Source organism: Marmota monax, unplaced genomic scaffold (genome assembly GCF_021218885.2).
Source record: "Marmota monax isolate L192 unplaced genomic scaffold, Marmota_monax_Labrador192_F-V1.1 WCK01_AAM20220418_F8-fsc00018, whole genome shotgun sequence".
In the NCBI taxonomy this organism is placed as follows: domain Eukaryota; kingdom Metazoa; phylum Chordata; class Mammalia; order Rodentia; family Sciuridae; genus Marmota; species Marmota monax.
The window spans coordinates 21,490,212-21,514,336 of record NW_026692201.1 but is presented as its reverse complement, the minus strand read 5'-3'; the positions used below and the strand labels follow the sequence as shown (position 1 = coordinate 21,514,336).

Sequence of the window (24,125 nt, the reverse complement as noted above, 5' to 3'; positions counted from 1 at the left end):
CCAATAGAAAACTCTCAGCTGCCTGCAATTTTTAAAAACATACTTTATTATCATTGATTTAATTTTATTTATATTATTTATTTTGAAATAATTATTGATTCCCAAGAATTTGCCAAAGTATTTCATAGATATTCCATATGAGTGTCACCCAATTTCAACCAATTGTATCATCATATGTAACTATATACATTTCCATTGGTATCACTGATCTTATTCATATTTCACTCATTTTTACATGCACTTGTGTATGTATGTGGGTATGTAAGTCTATGCAGTTTTATCACATGTATAATAAACTCATGTAACCATCACAGCCAAAATATAAATCTGTCCCACCATCATAAAGGAACTTCCTTTTATTTTCCTTTCTATATGCACTACCAGTAACTCCTGGTAAGTACTGTTTTCCATCTCTACAATCTCATCACTTCAAAATGTTAATTAAATGCAACTTGCAATCTTTAGCTACTCCCTTACCTCTTTTTCCAAAGCATAGAGTTCATAAACTTAGGAAATTCTGTGTCTGCCAAATAACAAAAAAATCTCAATTATACGAAGAACACTAACCTAAGTCCTTTCCCCCTTAACCCTTGAAATAGCCCTGTGAGGCAAGTGTCAATTACAATACAACCCTCCCATGCTTAAAAATGCTTTAATAGTTCCCTGTTTGACTTACAGGAGGCTGAAATTCTTACAATAACTAAAGCCTCCCCCCCACCACTCCCATTTGTTATCTCTTACCAACCCTTGCTCCACTCTATCAGGAGTGGTCTCCATCTGTCCTTGAACCTGCCTGCTCAAGCTGCTTCCTGTCTCAGTGCCTTTGTATCTTCTGTTCCTCTGCCTAAAACACTGTAATCAGATCTTTCAATGGTTTTTGTTCTCTTGAAATCTCAACTCAAATTTTGTCTTCTTATACATATAAATAAAAAAAATCCTAAGCAAAAAAATCTCCCAACCAAACCAAAAAGTAAAAAAGCCTTTCATATAGGGTTGCCAGATTTAGCAAGTAAAAGCTAAAATATCTAGTAAAATTGGATTTTGGATAAACAAAAATATAACAGTCTTGTAGCATAAATATGTTCCTTGCACTATTTGGGACATAGATTTACTAAACATTATTGTTTATCGTTTATCTGAAATTCAAATTTAATTGGGTGTCCCCCATTTTATCTAGCAACCTCTTCTCTATCACCACTGTTAAACAGTTTTGTTGTCTCCCTGGGACTTTTCCCTATTAGATATTCTGCTTGTTGTCTGACTCTGCCACTACCCCCGCCACCTCAAATAAGCTCTATGTGAGTGAAACTCTGCTCTTGTTCACAACTGCATTTCCAGAGCCTATCTAGCAACTGGCACATAGAAAGTGCTCAGTAAATATTTGTTAATTATTTGTTATAAGGGTAAGCAAAACAAAAACCAAATAAGCTTAGGTTGGTAGTACCTCTAGGGCATACTGCTACCCAGAGAGGAGACTACCATCAGTGTTGCTGTGCCAAAGCATAAGAAACTCTTCCTTTGTTTTCCATATTTCGGGGTGCAGCAGTGAGGGGAAGATTCACTGCCTGCCTTACATAAGGGTCTCCTATCAGGTAGAATCAGGACCCTGGATGAGTAGGTTTAGGAGAAAGCAAAGTCTGAGTAAGTAAAAAACCCTTTTCGATTTGTCTTGCAAGGAAGGAAATGAGGTAGTCTAAGAAAAACGAGCTTGAAAGAAAAGGAGGAGATTTTGTGTACCTAATAGGGTCAGAAGCCCTGTACATCCCTCCCATCTTTGTCCACCATAAACTCCCTGTAACTTTAAGGGCTGGCTTTATTGTCAGGCTCTGGAAGCTGCCTGATCCCCATCATAAGAGAAGTAGCCAATGCACATGCAAATGAAGAGCGTGAAAGGAATGAATGGGATGAAGCCAAGACATACGAAATCAAACTCTCTTCTTGGACCCGGAGCAGACTGTGCGATCCGGCCGAGGTAGCCTTGTTCAGCTTAGAATTCGGCAAGGTTCAGCACTCGGTGTGAACGCTTGGCGCCACATGGGACCAGCCCGGGACGCATAGACTCCACTCCGACGTACTTCAACGGACCCAGACCAGCACCCACTCATCCGGAGGCTGGCCCGGAGCAAGCTACGTGGGCAACAGTGGCCTGATCCTTGGAACCAAACTGACTCTGGCCCTACCCAGCTCTACCCAGGTCTTGCCTGCCCTCCCACCTAGGAGCTGGAGGATAGTGCTAGGGTGCTTAGCCAGGGGTGCTGGTCCCCTACATCTTCAGTCGAACGCGCCCCATTGTGTAAGCCGCGTGCGCGCCCAGTTTGGAGGCAGCCGCCCCCGCCACTGACAGGTGCTGCCCGGAGGGCGCCTGGGTTCTGTCCCTGGCGCAGCTGGAAGCGCACGCCCCGGTGCGGGCAGCTTTCCGAGCTCTTTGCCAGCGGGGAAAAGGAGCCTGGGCGCGGCCTGGGGGACTTCAGTGGACTGGAGCCGCGGAGCTCAGAGCTAAAAACTTTGCAGGCGCAGCGGCCAGGATTCGGTGACAGCTCTAGTCCAACCCGGCAGGTGCAGGAGGAAGAGGCGGTGCCTCAGTCCCGCGGCGGGAGAGTCTCGGCGGCTGCCTCTTTTCTCCGAGCTGGCCTGAAGCCTCTGGGCACTCCGGGCTTTTGCTGCTGCGCCCGCCGCCGCCGTCGCCACCACCATCGCCACCGCTACCGCCACCACCGCGGGGCTCCAGGAGGAGGCGCAGCCGAAGAGGGCGGAGGAGAAGCAGGAGGAGGAGGAGGAGGAGGAGGAGGAGGAGGAGGGGAAAAGAGGTGTAGGGGGTGGAGGATGGAGTCCAGGGCTGCCACGGCGAGCGAGCCCGAGCCTGCGGCGGCGTCCTCCTCCTTCCATGCCAGGATCTGGAAGAACTTGCAGCTGGGAGTGGGCAAGAGCAAGGGCGGCGGGGGCGGGCGCTCAGGGGGACCGGAGCGCCGCACTGCGGACACCCCGTCGCCCTCCCCACCGCCCTCGAGGGGCACGAGGGACGTCCTGGCGGGTGTGGGTAGCACGGGCAGCAGGTGGAGCGGCTTTAAGAAGAGGAAGCAAGTGCTAGATCGGGTCTTCTCCTCCTCTCAGCCCAACCTGTGCTGCTCCTCACCAGAGCCCCTAGAGCCAGGCGGCGCTGGCAGGACAGAGCAGGGGTCCACACTACGCCGCCGGATCCGGGAACATCTGCTGCCGGCGGTAAAAGGGCCCGCGGCAGCCGCTGGAGCAGCCGGAGTGACGCCTCCTGGCGGACGATCCCCGGACTCAGCTCCTTCTTCTTCCTCTGCCTCATCTTCCCTGTCATCTTCTCCCCAGCCGCCCCCGAGGGGGGACCGAGTCCAAGATGAGGGTGCACGGCGTCGGGGTCCCGGAGTGCATTTGTGTCACCAGAAGAGCTCCTCTTTACCGGGCACTGCATGCCTGGAACAGCTGCTGGAGCCACCGCCGCCTCAAGCAAAAGCATCACAGAGGCCGGTGGAACCTCAGACCCAAGAGAAGGGCGAAGAGCGCGACAGCAGCCAGGTGAGTGCCAGGTGGTGCTTCGGGCCACGCCTCCAGCTTCAGGCAATCACTACCCTGGAAGTTGGTTTGTATGTTCTATAGAGTAGATGAAGCAGTGGAAAGAAAACATCTTCCTCATGGTTAGCAACAATAAGGAGTTCTGATTTGCACCTTTACTTTTGATAGGAATGACACCTGTCGGCAGAAACAGTTTGGGTAACTTAATGAGGCGCCAATGAGAAGTTAGACAAAGCGGGTACTTGTTGGAATGCTCAGCCAAGTATCACCTTGGCAAAGGAAAAAACTAACAACAGCCAAAACTTAGGAAAAAAATTACAACCATGTATAATGTAGTGGCGGGCACATCATTTGAAGCAAATCAATGGCTGGCAGGAAGGAATAGAAAGAAATGCGGCGAGGTGAAGTAATGGTGTAAACGAGGTTAGTGCTGGGGAATGCCTTATAGCACAAGTCTACTCATCATCGCCTCCTTTCCCCTCCCCCAGCCTTCCTTTCTGAAAACTTCCAATCGCAGGTGGACCACTGTTCCACAGGTGGATAGCGGTGAGCTTCTTATCCGATATAGTCAAATGGATATGTTCTTATGACCCTTCGCAAGTTTTAATAGTAATCGGAAGCACTTGCTTTGAAATATGCTGCTTTATTCAACGTGTTGACTCTACTCAGATAAGAGTAAAGCGAATTCTACTTGTAGGATCCATAAGGCATCCCACCGAGCAGCTGCTTTTACTCCCTGCATTTTAAAGAGGGATTGCTCTCTTTTTGTAAATGTTTATCATGTCATGTTAATGCTATAAAATGCTTCAGAAATTCCATTCTGCCAGAGACTTAGGTAGCTCTTTTCTTCCAATATATCTTAGTTTACTCAAATCCTCATTATTTTGGCTTCAAATAATTACTTTAGATGAATGACATATACATTGAAACTTTAATTAGGTTAAAAACTGAGCCACAAAATATATCAGGCCATGTATGAAGGGTTAAGATATGGGAATAGATGTGTTTTAATTGAAAATTTTATTGTTTACTGGTCATTTTATTAGTGAAGTTTCTGAAAATAAACCAGAAAACTAGCATATCTTATTGCTTCATAAACACAATTGCTTGTATTAAGCAAACACTTAAGTTCTTGAAAAAGTAAGAATAGATAGAGATAATATTTGTAAAAGACTAAATAAATTTATCTTTCATGTCATCTTGAAAATGAACTTAATAGAACTCCTAGATTTGGTTTCAAAAGTAAGGTTTCAAAGGGATGTTTTAAATTCAGTATAGAGGAACACCATATAGTGTTTTTGAGCATACATATAATCCTACTTTATAAGAATTTCAGAATTGGGGAACTGTTTTTACAATTTGTTTTTTGTAACTTTTACTATCAAGGATAATAGAACAATAATAATTCAATTATTTTGGAAGGTATATATCATATTATAAGATGATATTACTAAATAATTTTGCAGTTCACTGAATTAAGCTATTTTCAAAACCAAAATAGAGAATTATGAATTATTTTTAGGTTTCTTTTTACCAAAAAGTTTTCAGAAACTATCCATGTTTATCTTCAAAATTACTACTATGAATTTTGTATACTGAAGCCCTAGACTCATTCTGTAGGAGATACTAAACTAATATTGTGTGTACTTTCACCATGTGCCGGATTTCATCCTGAGTCCTATGAGATAGAAGTTCTTGTTGTGGATCAGGAAGCCAATGCCCAAAGAAGTTAAATCTTTTCAATATCACGTGGTTAATAATGACTGAGAGGTCTCTATTCAAGTTAGTTTCCCGAATTATTTTCCATGATCACAGCTACCTTTGATGACTTTCAAAACTTAAGTTTTTGAGATAACTTTGTTTTAATGATTAAATTTGCAAGGTTACATGCATTCTAAAAAGTTTTCCCCATCACTGTATATAATCAGCTAATCAGATGGATTAGCCATATTAATTTCTAATTTGTTCTGAATGCATTGTTGCACATCATATCACATTTAAAAGTGACATTGTTAATCATAATCTCTGTTTCTAAAGAAGCTTTTCATTATAAATAACCAGCATCTTAATGTAGATATAAGAGGGATTAAACTATCAGTGAAAAATAAACAGGTAAAAGGTGGGATGTAGGCACAAAGAATAGAAAGCCCTGAAGAACTTGCCTGATGTCAGACACAGACCCAGGGAAGACACCAGTATTAGTCTAGCATCTGATGTTCATGGGGTCTTGTCCTCTGAGAAGTGAAGTTTTATGAATTATAAGTATAAATTTCATCAGTATTCTCACCAATGTAGAAGAGAGATTTCTTTGATCTTTAAATACCTTTTTGTCCAACCAAAGGAGCCCAGCTCGCCTTTAAATGGGGAAGAGGATGAAATATAATTGGAGTGTGAAACTGGAGGAAGACTTACTAAGCTGCTCAGGAGTAGGCTTTTCTTTGCAGCACTTGCCCTTCCAAGCATCCTGCATATCTCAAGGGTTTTTCCTTGGTCTCCCAGCTTCTAGTCTCCAAGATACCTAGGCATGGGGAAGAGTTTAGAGAACATCCAGATTTGTTTTATTTATAGGTTACCAGCACAGATGGGTACACACAAAAGATAGTAAAAGCATTTACTACATCTTTAGATTGCCTTTATACAAAGTACTTTCTTTCGAGGCAGAAAGAAAATTCAATGCAAAAATAGGTCAACTATTGAATTTTTCTCTGTTCTTTGCTTGATCCTGGCATTAGTCACGTTCTCCACCATGCTCCCCACCTCTCCACCCTCCAGCCCAGCATGAGGCCTCAACAACATATGTGCTGATACTCCAACACTGAGGAGAGAGTGAAGCAAAAGCAAAAAAAATTAGTTTGGACTGCCAGGGAAAGAGATTTGAAAGTCACTGAGGTACACTAGGTTAATGTGAATGAATTGTGTTAGTTCCCAGGACCCTGTCAGCCCTCTTGCTGTTACATACCTCTGAAACACAGTAACAGACTTGATAATGCCTTGCTGTTGGGGCATGTGCATTATTTAAAAAGTCCTGCTATAAGAATAAAGAAAAGAAAAGAAACCTCTTTTTTCCCACTGATTTTAGTTCACGTGTCGAGCCATATTGTCATAACAGATGCATTTCATTTTTGCAACACAGTTGGGAAAGATGCTTTCTCAATTTGTGTGCATATCAAAAATATGCCAATTTCATGTATTCTGTCTTGATGAGTTACTAAAATTATATTTCGCTAGAATCAGAAAGTCAGTATTTTGAGATTGTGAGAAATGAATGTGTTGCATTTTTCAATGTCTTAACAAAAGTATGGAGTCTTTCTGAATGTTAAATTTTTATTGTTTTTTCTCTTCTAAGTAAATTTTATCAAAATTGCTTTCATAGGAGAAAATATACTTTTGAAAAGTGTTTATATTCAGTATTTGATAGAAATGTTTTTGAAACATTGCAGGAGGGATATCCATTCATTGGGATAAAATCCCTTAAGACATCTGTAAGAGAGAATTTTTTTTTAAAGATTAAGTCTATATGTGAAGAACAACTTGCTTTACTAATTATCTATTCTTTTAAAGAATGCTGGCATTTAAAATTGTATATCCAAACATATTATTTGGGTTAATTTTTGCTATCTGTATTTCAGACATTTTAAATATTACTTCAAAGAACACAACTTCATCTTGGGGAAGGCACAGACATAAAAACATAATTCCTAATGTAAATGACAAAACCACTTAGAAATCTAATGATGTTCAAAGCAAGCCTCTAAAAGCAATTTTAATTAGCTTCATTTTATGAAAACAAACAGGGTCGGATATTGGTCTACCTTCAGAAATTACTTCCTCCAAATTCAAAGCAATGGAGGGCAGATAAGATGTCAGCATATTTGGAGCAGGTGTAAACTAGAATTGGAGGTGTGATAGCATTCTTGAAAAATACATGACTCTCAGTTTATTCCAAAGACAGGGAGTAAACACAGTGAGAGGATTACTTTGGGGTATACTATGTTCCTTTATCTTTTAATTGGTATCCTGCACATCTGGCAGATTTGAATAGAGGTAGGTAGTACTCTTGTATAAACAGAAGTGCTTTCATGTAGCTGTTGTGAGAGATTGGTTTGCAACATATCAAGGACTTAACATTACTAGTTGCTCTTGTGGTTGTCAATATTGTTGAGTAGTGTATTGAAAGTTTTGTGATTGTAACATTACAAGTAAGTGGGTGGTTGAAAAAAATTAACAGGGAGCTTTGCCAGTCTTTTCATTTAATTCAAAATGTAAATAACTTTGTTTGTAGGGGTGGCAAACATAACCCAAGAGAAACCAAGGTAGTACTGTTAATACTACAACTTCATACAGTAATGAAAAAAATCTAGCATGACTTTTAGCAAATGTGTATGCATTATCATAGAAGAATGAATAAGTATTTTGAGAAAGAGAAGGGAAATCAATAGATTCATTAAAACATAGGACAAACTTTCTCCCTTGTCTTTATTCACTTGTTTGAAAATAATGAATGATTTCACAAATAAAAGGCTAATAATAGGTCTTTGGTCCCCAAGGAAGGAAATCTGTAGTGTGACTTCTTTTGTATAGTGATCATTAAGACATTTGCTAATCCTAAACTGACAAAGAGTAAACAGTATGCCTAGGTAACTTTATAAGCATCAAGGAGATCTGCAGATTAGGTTCCTGTGGTGTTTTTCTCCTTAATTCACGTATATTTATAATATGAGAGCAGTTACATATTTTAGATAAGCAACAGTTAATTTTTTTGAAATCATAAACTCTTTATTTTGACTTTTTTTTTTTTTTTGCTACTGCAAAACTTACTAAAATTGCATATTTCCCTGCCTGAGTAAACTAAGTATAACAGAAGGATAGTTTTTGAATACTGGCTTTCAAGGGTCTGTTTAATGTCAGTGAAATAGATACTATCCTAGAACTTATTTTATATAAGCTTGCTTGTTTTCATAAAATTAGGGTAAATCATGCCTATGTATGAAATGCTTACATTTCTGTAAATCTAATTTTTGAATTAAAGGTAATGTGTTGGGCTGGGGATATAGCTCAGTGGTACAGCGCTTGCCTAGCATGTTTGAGGCACAGAGTTCAATCCTCAGCACCACAGAAAATAAATAAATAAAATAAAGATATTGTGCCCATCTACAACCCCTCCCAAAATATTTAAAGAATAAAGGTAACATGCTCCACGTGTAATTTTTTACTTGGCCTTTACAGTCCTTGTGGAGTTTTGATTTGTTGGTATTATTGAACATATTATTGTTTCTACACATTAACTTTATGTGCCATTTTAATTTTTTTTTTTTTGCCACCATCAACCTTTTCTTCTAACTCACACTTCTTTTTATAAATCAGGTGTAGGAAGTGATTACTCTCCCCCAACAACTCAAAACTTTATCCAAGTATATTTTCTCTTGCAATGTGAACTGGTTTATTATCATTAGAAACTTTTTTCCCCAGCAGAGTAATAGATCACATAGATTTCCCTAAAGTTTTCAAATATTTCTATTTAATTTTAGTCTGAACACAACATGAAAAACTGTATTTTCAGTATCATGAGATCTTAAAATCTTGCATACTGCCCTCTTAAAAGAATGATTTTCCTGAGAAATCTATTTTAATAGATCCATTCTCTTGAGGCCTAGTTAGTATGAAAAATTACAAGAGATGACAGATGAGGGGACCTTTGGACATTTTAAGATCATTGCATCATCCTAATCCCACTGGTTTTATTTAGAGAATCCCCTTTAGTACTAGTAGTCAGAACCTATTTTGCTTGACTGAGTTACTATAATTTGCCTACCAGCTCTGCTATTGTAGAGTTTGACAAGTCTTAGACTTAGTAAATCGGTGCCTTAAAACAGTCCAGGAGAGCACTACTCAATGAATGGTTGCTAAATGAATGAAGGGATGAATGGGCAGGTTGTTACTGCTCAGAGATAAGTTCTCTGGAAAAGCTTCAGAATCACTTTATGATTGTATAATGGAGTTCCTGCCTCTTTGATTCAAAGTCCTTTTCAACCTGTCAGATAAATTTGATGTTCCCCCTTTCCCCCAGCTGGTGACTCTGCTTTTCCCTCCCTAGACTTTAATTCTGGTTCTTGTCTTCAGGCATGAAAGGAGCACATGATACCTCTTAAATGGCTGCCATTTGTGCTCACTTGGAGGACAAAGGAGAAAATCCTATTTCTGAGGTCTTTGGCTCAGGGATACATTTCTTGGTGCTTGTATCTGAGTGGGGGCATTTGTTTTTGCGCTCCCGTCTCTATATTGCACTTGCACATCTGAATTTCTGATATCTTTGACTATTCCCACACAGACTCTGAGTCTTGAATTCTGCTTGGATCCTGGCTCAAGGTATCTTCCTGTGCTTCACTGATGCTTTTCCTTACCTCAACCTCTTGACCTTAACATATTTCTACTGTATCCCATACTCATCATTTTAAAAAAAGTCTCTTATGATCTTTCTTCTCCCAGTCATGACTCAGATTGACACACCAGTCTTGACCAAGAATCCCATTCTCACTATCTTGGTCCATTCTACTACCTCTTAAGTGCCAAGTAGGTGAAATAGATCTCTGACAGCTGGCCAGTCGATATTCACAGTGACTCCTATTTATTGCCCAGCCTAATGATAAAACACCCAAATCTGCCTTCAGAAAGTCTACATCACTGATCAACTGCATTTGCTTCTGAAGGACATTTTTTTCCCCTGGAGGACTGGACTACAGCTGATTTTTCATTTTTCATTGTGTCTGTGTGCCACCTTCTTTGTAAAATTATATGCCTGCTTTTTAACACAAACACCCTCCTTCTTAATCTTGCCTGCTTTCTTCTTTCTACTTAGTGCTATCTCCCCTCCTCTCTCCTTACAAGATTTTATTTTTGTAGCTAATCATTAAACACCTAGTGTTGTCTCATATGCAGCACATACCTAGCCACATTTGGAAATGTAGCTAGTTAGAACTGAGAATGTGCTGTTAGTGATAGTATATGCAATGAATTTTGGAAACATACAGAAAAGAATAACTTTTTATGGATTGTATATTGCAATAATATTTTGGATATGTTGGGTTAAATTAAATATAATATTAAAATGAATTTTACCCACTTGAATCAAAGTGTGAAATATTATATATCAAGAACTATGTAATGTTTTGAACAACCAACAATAAAAAATTTAAAAAAAATGAATTTTGCCAGTCCTTTTTAATTTTTACTAAAGTGAGAACAATGAGCAAAGAGGGAACCAAGGAGTGCACACATCCTTGAGAGAGAATCTATTCTTCAGCTTCTGCTGATTATTGCCACTCAGGAAAAGCAGCAACATTGATAGAGCTTCCAGTCTTTAATACAAGTCAGAAGCCCAGATTTTTGTGTGATGTCATCAGTCTTCAAATCTTGGCAGATAACTTAGATATTTTTTAAAGCATCATAAGCTAAATAAAATATATATCTGGGCTAAATTTCTCTGGAGTTCACCAGCCATGACCACATTGTTAAAATTAAATAGACTGATTTTTGCCATGAGTTCTCTGGAGTTCACCAGCCGTTAGCAATGAATAGGATGAAAATCAGAATGAAGTGAGTTGAAATGTGGAAAGGGAAATGTGGGCATTGGGAGGGTGGCTAATTAATTTGGTTATACACAGGGATAAAAAAAAGTGGTAGGGGAGAACAAAAGTGGGCCATGAGAAGGTTTGTTTATATGTTCTGTTTTATGGAGCTCATCCTGATTGGGTTGATGAGACAGAACCTGTGGAGAAGAAGAGGTTGAAGATGAACGAGAAGGTGATTACCGATGTGTGAGCTCCCTAAGGACATGTGTTGTGGAGGGTCCCATAGACCAGTGTGAGGCCATCTTCCTTATCCTTAAGCCAGAAGTAACCTCCCTATTCCATTGCAACAGAAGGAGATGGTGTGGATTTGGATGCAGAAAAGTCTGTAGGTTTGGTGGCAGCAATTTGAGGATGTTTCACCTGATAGCCTCCGTCTTGTTTTGAAGTGTGATTAGGATTTGGATACAGGGAGATGGTGAAAGGATATTGCCAACCACGTGTCATGTATGTGCAAGAATGAAGGAGTCAATTAGTGGGACCAAAGCCTAAGGTGTGGGAAGAAAGGTGAAAATGAAGTGTGATTATTGTGGGAGCTTAGACCAGAAGGAAATCCTGGGAGTGGCTGAGCTAGGGAGACAGCAGAGATTTGTGTGAACCTTTGGGGAAAAGGAGAGTGGAAAGAGGTAATCACAGCATGTTTTCTCCTTTACTTATGTCTTTGATTTTTCCTTGTTATCATCATCAGTGCTTTTATTGACAAGTCTCTTTTTGGAGGGGAGTGAGTTTTGAGTTTGCATTTATGCAGAATGGTTAAGGATGGCAGGCTTCCAGCACCAGACTGTCAGCTATTTATTATTATCGCTCCCGTTCTTGATATTTTGGAATCTTCAGAATAATAGTTTCCTTCTCTCTGCAGCATTAAGCACTAAAAGTGGTGTTAATAGAGTCAAAGAAAGGATAAATTTTTTTATTGGTTGTTCAAGACATTACATAGCTCTTGACATCTCATATTTCATACTTTAGATTCAAGTGGGTTATGAACTCCCATTTTTACCCCGTATACAGATTGCAGAATCACATCGGTTACACATCCACATTTTTACATAATGCCATATTAGTAACTGTTGTATTCTGCTACCTTTCCTATCCTCTACTATCCCCCCTCCCCTCCCCTCCCATCTTCTCTCTCTAAGAAAGGATAAATTTATGTTTGTCTGATTAAAAAGATCAGGCAAAACAAGAAAACCTCTTACATATCCCTATTACCTGAATTCTTAAGGTGCTTGACATAGTGGCTAAATATTTGAAGAAATAGTTTTAATGAAAGGGTTTGGAATCCAAGGGCTGTGTTGAAAGTTTTCATTCTTAAAGCACTGTGCTTAATGGTGAAATGTGCATTCTCTCTCAGATGCAAGGAAAATAGTCCATATCTGAAAATTGCCAATAGATAGTCTATTAAAATAGAAATCTAAACCTTTAAGCCATATTTAACGTGTTCTTTTATTCATATGTAAAATAGCTTTTGATAACAGAAGAATTCAGCATTTTTTATAGTTGTCTTTGAATAGTATTTTCACCACGCCAAATTAGAAGTCTGACTATTTTCCAAAATGTCTTTTGGAATTGGAATAGATTTTGGAGACAAGTTTTGTGTTACCACAGAGTTGCTGCCAAACCTCATGCGTACTTTAAGGACCAAACCCCCTGAATCAGCAGGGGCCATGCTGTCTCTGCTGAAAGCAGATGTGTCTGTGTCTTCTTGTCCTTTCTCCTTCTTTGCTTCTTTTTAAGCTTGGTTTATTTGTTTCATATTCATCATGACATTCTTTTCTTTTAATGTCTTAAAAATTGATCTATAATAATTTACATATTTATGGAGTACAGTATGATTTTGATACATGGATACAATGTACAATGATCAAATCAGGGTAATTAGCAAGACCACCATCTCAAATGTGATAGTTTATATTGGGAATATTCAAAGTCCTCTCCTCTAACTATTTTGCAATATACAAGAAATTATTGTTAACTATAGTCGGTGACCTACTGTGCTATAGAATGCTAGAACTTTTTCTTCCTAGTTATATTTTTGTAACCATCATCAACCTCTCTCTATCTCTTCTTTGCTGTTCCCAGCCTCTGGTTACAAGTATTCTACTCTCAACTTCTATGAAGTCAAATTTTAGCTTCCACATATGAAGGAGAACAGGCAGTACTTGTTTTTCTGTGCCTGGCTTATTTTACTTAACACAGTGATCTCCAGTTCCATCTATGTTGTCACAAATGACAGGATTACATTCTTTCTTATAGTTGAATAATATTCCATGCTGTGCATCTTTATCCGTGCATCTGTTGAAGGAAGCCAGAGGTGAGGGACAGTGATGGAGTCCAGCTGTGATTGTGCCCTTGCCTAATTCTGTCTGGCTTTGCATACATGCCAATTCAACTCCACAGAGTTTCAAATTTAAAAAACAAACAAACAAACTTGACATTTAGATCATTCTCTGAAGTCAGTGTTTGCTATCTTTGGCCTGTTAGACACGGACTCTAAGTTCAGATGGATGCTTTTGTGATTTCTTCATGTCCTCTGAGGAAATAAGCTGAGTAGGACTTAGAAGAACAGGCAAAGATTGGAGGGAAACCAGCAGTTGGCAGTTTCCCAGGCCCCATGCCCTCTGCTTTTGGGATTTTCAAGAAAGATGGAGCTTTGTAAAGCATTCTTATACTGATTCCTTTCTATCTGAGCTTTTCAGTTTGTTTGACTTCAACTTTTTTTTTTTTTTCTTCCCAGCATTTGCCAGAAATGAGGAATGACTGTATGGAAGTTGCCATAGAGGATCTGGTGTATCTTGGCTTACCAATCATGGTTAGCCGATTGAACTCTGTCAGGGACAATTGCAGGACAATCTCACTTAGGTCTCAGCTTTTCCTTCTCTGTCCTCCCACTTTGTGCTTTCAAGTGTTTTTACTTCTCTTTCTTTGCTTGGAAAATGAGCAGGGAAAATAAGTAAAGCATAATTGGGAAATTTTTAAAAAATTCATAATATTTTTTTCATGATGAAGTTTAAATTATTGGTTCCTGTGATGTTTTTGGCATTTTGTGTTGCTTTTTTGACATATACTTTGCATATATTTGTGTCTACACACCCACACAAACACACAAAATATGTCTTTTCCATGGGTGGTTTATGTACATGCCTACTCTTTCATGATCATCATATCTTTTTAAAAATATTTTTTTGGTATTGGGGATTGAACTCAGGGGTGCTTAACCATAAGCCACAACCGCAACCCTTTTTATTTTGATTTCTGACAGTCTCACAAAGTTTCCTAGGGTCTCACCAAGTTGCTGAGGTTGACTTTGAACTTGTGATCCTCCTGCCTCTACAGCCTCTACAGCCACTGGGATTACAGGCATGCACCACCATGCCCATATCACATACATTGTATTTTTCACTGGAGTTAAAGAGAACCCGAATAACTCCAATATTCTTCTCCTTCTAAATTTAATCATCCTCTTTGATATGATAGTACTAAATTTCAATGAAGATATAATTGTTACAATTTATTTGAGTTTGTCTAGTCCGAGTAGATGTAAGCCACCCAAGAAGCTACATCTTTTGTTAGAAAAAGATGTAGCTTTCAACTTTTACAAACAGTTCTACTTAAAACAGTCTTTCTTACCAAGCACTCCACTAGGTCATCATTATTATTTCTGCTATTGATAATATTATTATAAGCATGTTATAAATTGCAAGAACTCTATGATTATACATTTTCTATATTATACAGTTTCATCCCCTTTCTGTCATTAATTTGCTTTTTTTGACACCTGAAAGAGATGGTTTTAGGGGAAAAAATTAAATAGTTTTATCTGCTAAGTATTCTATGTATTATATCTCAAATAAGCATTATAGATTGTATACATTAACTCAAACCTTACTGCAATTTTGTATTTACATGTGGGAAATTCTTAGGCAAAGTGACTCTTCTGGAATCTTGGTTCTGCCCATAGTTAGCAAGTGGTGGAATTTGGGTATTAATGAACATCTGATTTTTGCCAAGGCCATAATTTACAGGATGCTCACTGTTCTACCATTAATGAGGCCACATCATTATATAAGTGCAGAAACTGTAACTGGAACCCAAACTCATGATTCCTGGTTAAGCCTGGCTCTCTCTTAACTCCAGCCTTGCTAATGATCTGAGTGTCCCTGTTCATTGCTTTGGAGTGACAGCTTTGGGAAGGTGCCCTTGTTACCTAGAGAAAAGTAAAGAATGGGAATGGCTTGTTTCATTTATTTGCAGGTTCAGTTCATAAGTGAATATTTTTCAGATCAATCTTTTTGTGAGTTCTGTTCAGATATCATGACTTCAAATCATGTTGTTAAAGCTTCTTTGCAAAGTAAAGCCATACCTCTGCAATTAGTCTAGGAGTTATCTCTGGGCAAGGGCACATTGTTTTATAAGCATCTAGTTGTTTTTTAAAGGTGGCTATTTGGGGTATATTCCTTTAACATTAAGAATATAATATATGTGATAATGTCTTCTGGGTTTGGCAGAACCTCTAATGTCCTTGGTAATAATATACCAGCATTCAAATCTTAGTCTTGTGTCAGTCACTGTCTCAATCGCTTCACAGTCACTACTTTATTTAATCTTTGTGACAACTCTAAAGGGGCAGGAATTCTTAGCTTTATTCTATAGATAAACCAAGAAAGAGAGGCTTCGAAGAGGTGAGCAAATTTTGCAAGGTCACAAAGCTGGTAAGTGGCAGATCTGGGATTTTGTACCTAAGTGGCCTGCTCTAAAATTCACATGACCTCTATAGTACATGAGTTTCCTCAACATTGAAGGGCTACTGGGTCTGCTGTCAGGTAGCTATTTTCCAGAAGTCTTGGAAATGGGGAAAATTTCAGTTAAAATGTTAATATAATTAATCAGGCCCACAAATATATGTGTGTAACTGGAAGAACTTTTTCCAACCCAATATCAATGATTTTGGTAATTCCTCTTTCTTCCTTTCTTTTCCCTCCCTAAAATATTTATTACATATCTATCCTGTAGTAGACATGGCATCTTGCAAATGCCTTGCTAAAGAAGACAGAACAATTTCTACTTATATGGAGCTTATGTTCTAGTATATGAAACTTACATGACATTTTAAAATAATGCACAAGTCATTATCAATTACAATTATGAAAACTGATTCAGAGCAATACAGAGAACTACAGGAATGAATTCTAGTAGTCCCCAACTTAATCTTGAGAGAAAAGGAGGGACAGGGAAGATTTTCCTAAAGAAGTGACATTTAGGATGAAAGACAAAGTATGAATAGGAGTTGGCCAGGTTTGGGGAAGAGGGGAGTAAGGGATGTGGCAGATAGTTCAGGGCAGTGGAAACCACAACAGAAGAAGCTCAGGGAAAGATGTCTTGGGTAGCTGGAATTCAGTGAGGAGGAGAGAAAGGGTTTGTGGATAATGGGTCTGAGGTGTTGGCAGGGACCAGATCATGCAGGACTTTGTGTCATGGGAAGATATGAGGCTTTTACAAGTACCAAGGTAATCTTGATAGAGTAGTTGCTTGATCATGGAGAATAGAACCATCTTACCATCTTCAGGAGTGTTCATGACTTTATTCTAGGGATAGTTTTTGTTGTTTCTTTGTGTAGAATCACTGTCTTCACAGAGCTGCTTTGTTAACTGTGAAGGAGGTTTGGGCTATCTTTTCCCAATTAGAATGTGATATTTTAGAACTAACTATAAGAAATAGAAATAGCTACTAGATGAAAATATTTCTCCCCCTGGAAAAACATACCATTTTATTCTTCCTGTTACTTTTTATCAAGTACCATTGGAAAGTAAATGAAGGCAGGGAATGCAATCTAATGTTCCATTATCAATGCTCAAGGGAGAGATTCTTACAGACAGCACATTTCAGAGTCTAGATGGAGATGGAAATTAGATAAAGCTCAGTGATCCAGATGTTACAACTCTAAATTATGGAAAACATATTTTTTCATGAGTTTCCAATTTCTTTCCTGAAGTTAGGCTGGGAGAAAAATGAAGAATTTTGGAAAGGGATTCTGTAAGAAGGTGTATATTCAAAAATCTGTGTTGTTTCTTAATACAATTATAGAGTGATTGGGAAGACTTCTTGTTAAATCAATCTAAAGCATGGGGAAAAAAGACTTGATTTAAGTTTTGTATTTTCCTGTCTATTTTCTCAGATATAAAATTTAACTTTTATATTTTCATGTACAGCCAATATTCACATTTATGAAACAGATTTGCATCAATGCTCCCAAGTAAGAAGGAAAGCTTAAAGTATACAAAAGCTCACCATTACATTTGTTATTCAGAGTTATAGGAGGAAAAAGAAGAAAATGTAAAAATTTCAGTTTTAAACAATCAAATCTCAAATGACAACATTAGGTAGCCTACATGCCACTGAAAACCCAGTGCATGGATCCTGACATGTCCTGCAATTATGAGTGGTTAGAAATCGTACTGATTTTGAGTCAGGCCAAGTCAGGTCTGCCAATCTCTGTTTTGTCATTCCCAGATGACTATTAGGATGATCAACATTCAGGCCACAGGAGCTTCCTAAGTACCTCAGCTTTACTGCCATCTGGAATAGGAAATGGCATCTGGTAAAAATTCTCAATGACAGGAACCATGCTCAAGTCAGTAGGGTATAAAGAACTTATAGTCTATCTCCTACAATGGGAAAATGTGATGTGGCCTTTTATTTTTATTGTTGTTGTTCTTTGTAAAGCATTTTACTAAAGTCATAACCAAGTAAATGCTATACTCTTCAAATAGTAAAGCGATTTAATAGTAATTCTAATTTTGTTTTGGTATCATAGACTCTTTTCAGAAGCTAGGGAAAGTTGTCACATTGTGCCCATACAGAAACATAAATGAACACAAAGCCAAAATTGTGCATCATCTTTCTAGGAAGAAAGATTATGACTTCCAACCTGCAGATTCCAGAACTCTCACTTTCCCTTTGGGGTGAAAAGAAAACTCACTGATAATTCTCATCAGAATAAGATGCTCACATTAGCATTACAAAAATTAAAACCTGAGTTTCTGAGTTTTCAATGTGACATTGTGTATTATTTATCCTAGGATCTTGCAGGGTACAGGGATTGATTCTTTAAAAAGGATCTGTAGATTATCTTCTGAAGAAGAGGTGCAGGTGTTCAGATATAGAAAAGTGGCCATGTCCCACAGCATTTACTGAAGACACCAGGAAACAAGTGAAAAATTTGGTCACAAATCGAATTTACTGTTGATATGGGGTTCTATTTCCTGGAAGGTGATTTCTGTTTCCTTCCTATATATTCTTATATAAAGGATATATCTTCTTTGGGTTTGAACCACTAAGAAGCAAGATTTCTTTATCAGAGGACAAGATATCTAATCACAGCTTTGCTAATGATCCTCCTCAGTGGTAAACATTTGCTGAAGATCAGCTACATATACATGGACTCTAAAATCTGTTCTAGATTCTGGGGACCCAAGGCTCCTGCCCTCCAGAGATTTTTCCTCTTAGATAAGGAGATTGTATGTGTGTGTTTGTACATGCACTTGTGAGCTGAACTCTCCCTGGATTAGGCTCAAAGGCAGTCTCTCTCTCTCGCTCTCACTCTCTCACAAACACACACATGCACACACACAGACATAACCACTAAGTAACATAAATGTCCCACTATTAATAAACCCACAGGAATTTCTTTGTTGAGGAGATAAATACAGAGGCTTAATTATCTCATTTGTTAAAGCTGTTGGGACATTGGTCTGGTTTGCACTAGGAGTAATGTGAATAGGCCTTTGTTCTCTTAGCTCTCTGCTTATTTCCTTTCAACACTTTCATGGTCATCTTAGAAATAAATGTGTTAGGAAATACAGAAGCTTGTAGTCTGTGAAGAAAGCACTTTGTAAGTTAAAGGGCAGTTCTCAAATCTGAGAAGTAGATGATTCAGTGGGACATGGATCTGTGCTCATGGTCCCTGGACCATGACAAATGGAAGCACAAGTACTTCCTTTAAATAGCTAACTAACTCTGGAGCTTGTGGCCTGCAAGCCTGACGCTCTACTTAGGTCAACAGGCCAGGAGAAGGGAACTGAATGGGGATGGGGTGGAAGGTGAACCCTTGTTGGAGAATGGATGCTTGGTGTGCCAGAGGTGAGTAGACTGGCCTGCTGTTGGGGCTGGCTCTATAGGTCCTGCCAGGCTCTGAAGCTGAAGAGGCACATGATCTTTTCCTGCATAATGAAGAGAAACTCTGAGAAGTGGGTAAGAAAGGCAATGTTTTATGAGATGGATGGGGCAGAACCTAGACATCAGGGGTGTTTTATTCAGGACTCTTCCCTTGCCAGGGACAGGAGCTCAGCTCTCCCTGGATTAGGATTTAAAGGAGGTTGTTATGGCCCACACCTTAGAAGACCCAGCGCAAGCTGGATCCAGGGCCCCAAATAATGTTTTCAGGTCTCTTTGTTTCCTTCCCCAGGACCCCTTATTTCTTTTCTTTCTTTTCCCAGAATTGCTTGGCTTTGGACATCTTCTTTCTCTTATGTATGCTCTTTATACATAATGCCTCCCTGAAACTCCTGTGTGCAAAATTGCTTCTTTGGGCAAATGAAGTCAGTAAACAGTCAGCCTTCTAATGACCAGTTCAGGAAGTCAGGGGGCTCCCTGAGCTTTATAGATAACATTTTCATATTGCTAAGCCTTCCTACATTTGCAGGGTTTCTGCATTTCACATCTTCGAGTGTTTAGAAAGGAGTGACTCGTGGTACTTTCTTTGCTTCATATATGTCTTGTACATAGAAAATAGCCTATAAGTATGCAATTAAATTAGATAACTAATAAATGAGTTTTCTATTAATTGGAGAAAAGCTTTTAATTTTTAAAATATTAGGTAGAATAATTAGGTATAAATGATATAATATGACATAAATGAACTTTATATTTAATTTATGGAATGGGTTTATTATTTAATTTTATTGCAGTTGTTGCATGGTTTCCTCTCTATTATCTGCATCTAGACTTCTTTCCAGTATCTCATTTCCATACTTAAGTCAATTTTACAATGTTTTTCTTCCCAGCATAACTCATACTACAAGCCTCTGAGCCTTCTATCCCAGAGTATTGTGAGATACCTTCACAATTTGTACAGATCACTCCAGTGGGTCCTTTTCTTTAGGAAAAGTGCGGCTGTGCTTTTAATTCGGTCCTTGTGTTGGTAGCACTTGTGACTTGAGCCAAATGCCTCTGGAAACTTAGAACTGACAAACTGAACTATCCGTTTCTGTCTCTTGGGGACTTTATGTGGGGCCGTTACTAAAGGGAAAGACAGCGTAGTTTGTTCAGTTCCTTCATCCTTATTTTTCCTAGGACTTTCAAACTCCTTCCTCAGGAAAGATCCTGGTTATAAATATGTATTTGACTATAGGGAGTTCTGTTTTGGATGGGTGCCATTTGACTGTGCTATATTTTAGAAAGAGATGTTTGGTAATAAGTTTCTATTTGATATAAAAATAGGAAGAATTAAATGGCTCTTCTGCAACTCTGCAAACCAGTAATAATGACCACCACAATGTAACAGCATGTGTTTATAGACATTGAAAACTATGTAATCTTTGTGTTTCTCATATAGGTTTGGCTGCAAGAATGAATCTAAACTTAGAATTTAAATATATTATTCTATACCATATTCTCTGTAGTCTTATTTCTCTAGTATTTATAAATGATTTCTCATTTAAAAAACCTCACTATTATTTCATGGTCAAATATAATGTGTTTTTTTGTTTAAAAAAATCTCATGGAGTTAATTAAGAAAATTTTTTTGAGATTATATGTTTCTGAGTTAAGCTACTATTCATCTTCCTGAGAATTTCCCAGATTGCTACAACTATATTTATAGGGGCTTTATTTTCCACGGTTAAGAAGAGATAAAGTTTCTCAAATATAGATGTTCTAACTTCGTTCCTAATCTTTTCAAGCACACAGCTGTCTACACAGTCCAATCTCAGATTTTTGTACTGAGAACTGATGGAGTATTTATTTAATTGAAGTATAATCCTTTTACATTACTCATATTTTTATTCCTCATTTCTTTTCCTAAAACTGGGGTATCTTTTAAAGGTATGCATGGGGTTCTCACTTACACAGAAGCCATTGTGTTAGGTGCTATGAATTGGAAATGCCTGTTTTCCTCAACCATTTCATACCTAAAATGAGCTATATACTCCCAGAAGTCACCTGTGATATTTTTCAAAAAAAGTGATTATTAATTTGTACAGTTTATTTTCAAGAGCTAGATCCCTTCATTTAGATGGACTTGTGAAGGTAAAGGAGCAGGCAAAGATTTAGTGAGGACAGACCTGTTATGGTTTGAATCTGGAATGTCCCCCAAAAGCTCATGTGTTAAAAGCCTGATTCTCCTTAACACCCAAATGCCAAGACTTCTTTGTGAAGAGGGAGGATTCCATAAATCATTCTACCTCCACCCCCTCAAAAAGAAAGGACAGTCCCCAGTGCAACAAAATTCAGAGGTAGGACCTTTAGGCAATGATTAGAACAAGAGGGCTCTGATCGCATCAGTGGACTAATTCATTAATCCATTGATAACCAAATGGACCACTGGGAGGTTAGATCTAACTGGAGGAAGTAGGTCACTGGGGGTGTTCCCTGGAAAGGCTGATCTTGTCTGTAGATACCTACCCCCTTCCTGGCTGCCATGAGCTGAGTAGCTTTCCTCTGCCATGCTTTTCTACCATAACATTCTTCCTCACTTCAGGGTCAGAGGAATGGAGCCAGCAGCTGACTGTGGATTGAATTTTCTGAAACTGTGAGCCAAAATAAATCTTTTCTCCTCTCAGTAGTTCTGGTCAGGTATTTTGGTCATGGTGATGAAAAACTGACTACCACAGATCCAAAGAGCAAACCTTGATGCTCTTCCCAGACCCCTTTATCTGGGACATGCCCATCCCCTGGCTGATGGGGTATGAACTATGATGGCTGCAAATATGTGCTTCTACTGGACACTACCCTTAAAATATGGGAGAATGTCTGTTCTCAACCTTAGGAAATAGTTCTCCCCAAATTATGTCCTTCCAAGGGCCAATGGCTAGTTGATTCAGGGTTATAAAGACTAAGCCTCTTGCTTTAATTTGGGGCAACTGCAGTCCCAGCTCCAGGACTTCCCACATGATTGGCAAAGGCCTCATTTGAAACCACATTGTGAGTCAATATCTCCCTCTGCCCAGTATTGCTTTCTTACTGTGCATCTCGTGATGCATCCCATACCACTCAACTAAACCAACTATATGCAGTTCTCCATTGCAGAGAACATTTTCAAGGAACTCTGACTGAAACCATTGTGGAATTTCTTAAATTGATCTGTAAGTTTAAGTAAGAAATAATCAGATATTATAGAAATAGAAGCAACAATTTCTGAAGGGCTTGGTGACAGATGGACATTTTGAAGATAATCAAAGGAAGTTTTGCTGTTAGGGTTACACCCAGGCTTAAAATAACATTTATGGGAGGATTAAGAAATACACATGTGCCAGAGGAGATGAGCGTTAGGTGGCACCAGAGGACAGTGAAGCTAACCAGAGATTGCAAGTACAAAAATGAAATCATTTATCATAGAAAAAAAAAGTAAGATTTCTATAAGCATTTTAAAAAATTCACAAAATGCTAATGTGGAAGAAATCTTTATTCTTTCAGCTACAAAATCACACTGTAACCTGGAGATTCAAGTGATGCAGAGAATCGGTATAAAAACACCTAACACTTAGTATTCATGTACTACCTCTTGGCAAAGAGCAGAGAATCAAACATAAGAATTCTGTGACTTAAAGGAATAGTTGGCATTCCTTAATTGTTGTGGATCAGGGTACGAGTTCTCCAGGAGGCTCTCTTATTCCTAACAGTATATTAACCTGGTGCATTGCAGTTGCTCAGTTATTCACTGAATCAATGCATGGGGCTGGAAGCTGAAAGCAAATCCTGGATATTTTCCTTGCTATCTTCTTCTGAATAATTTTTCTACTGCATATTTTCCTTAATCATAAAATTTGCTTAGCAAAGCCTCCCATTTTTATGGGACTTCTGATGCTTTGGGTTAACTATATTATTTTAACATTTATTTAAACTAGAATGAACTTCTAGGAATCTATTATAAGGACAATCAAAAGTGCAACCCAAAATATACATGGAATTGTTCACCACTGTGTTATTTTTCATGGAAAAAATGGGATATGGCTAAAATTTCCAACAATAAAGAAATGCTTAAATAATTATAATGAATGCATTCTCTGGGTTGTTACCTCATCATTTTTAATGTTTTTTTTTAATTTGGTATATTTTAAAATAAATTTTATTTTTAGAATAATTTTGAGTGTGCAGAAAAATTGCAGAGCTCCCATCTACACTGCTCCCAGTTTCCCCTATTATTAATATCTTATAGTATTGTAGTATATTACTTTTATTACTATAATAGTATAGGATATTAATAACTTGTTAGATTTAACTAACTTGAATTCATTGTTAACTTTAAATCCATTCCTTATTAAGATACCCTTAGTTTTTACCTAAAATCTTTTTTCTGTTCCAGGATCCTATACTGAACACTATATTTGCATTTAGTCATATCTCTATAAGCTTTTAGTGGCTGTGATAGTTTGTCAGACTTTTCTTGTTTTTTTATGACCAGGCTAGTTTTCAGGAGTACTGTTAAGATATTTTGTAGAATTTCTTAATTGGGATTTGTTTGACTTTCCCCCCTCATAATTAGAGCAATTAATGGGTTTTATAGAAGAAGACCATAAATATAAGGTGCCATGTTCATACTATCATATCAAGAGCACTGTATTAGTCAACTTTGCATTACTGTAAGAAAATGCCTGAGGCAATCATGCTGTAAGGAGAAAGCATTTATTTTGTCTCATGGTTCTTGGGATTGTAGTCCAAGGCTGGATTGCCCAATAATTGGCCTCT

General features: G+C 38.4%; 1 protein-coding gene across 1 annotated transcript in view; it reads left to right on the top strand.

The window, feature by feature from the left end:
• Nucleotides 1-2,823: 2,823 nt before the first annotated feature.
• Nucleotides 2,824-24,125, top strand: part of Mctp1 (multiple C2 and transmembrane domain containing 1) — a 526,481-nt gene continuing 505,179 nt past the window's right edge. The window contains exon 1 of the mRNA XM_058573996.1: nt 2,824-3,543. Coding sequence (XP_058429979.1) covers nt 2,824-3,543 — 720 coding nt within the window. The remainder of the gene's footprint in view (nt 3,544-24,125) is intronic.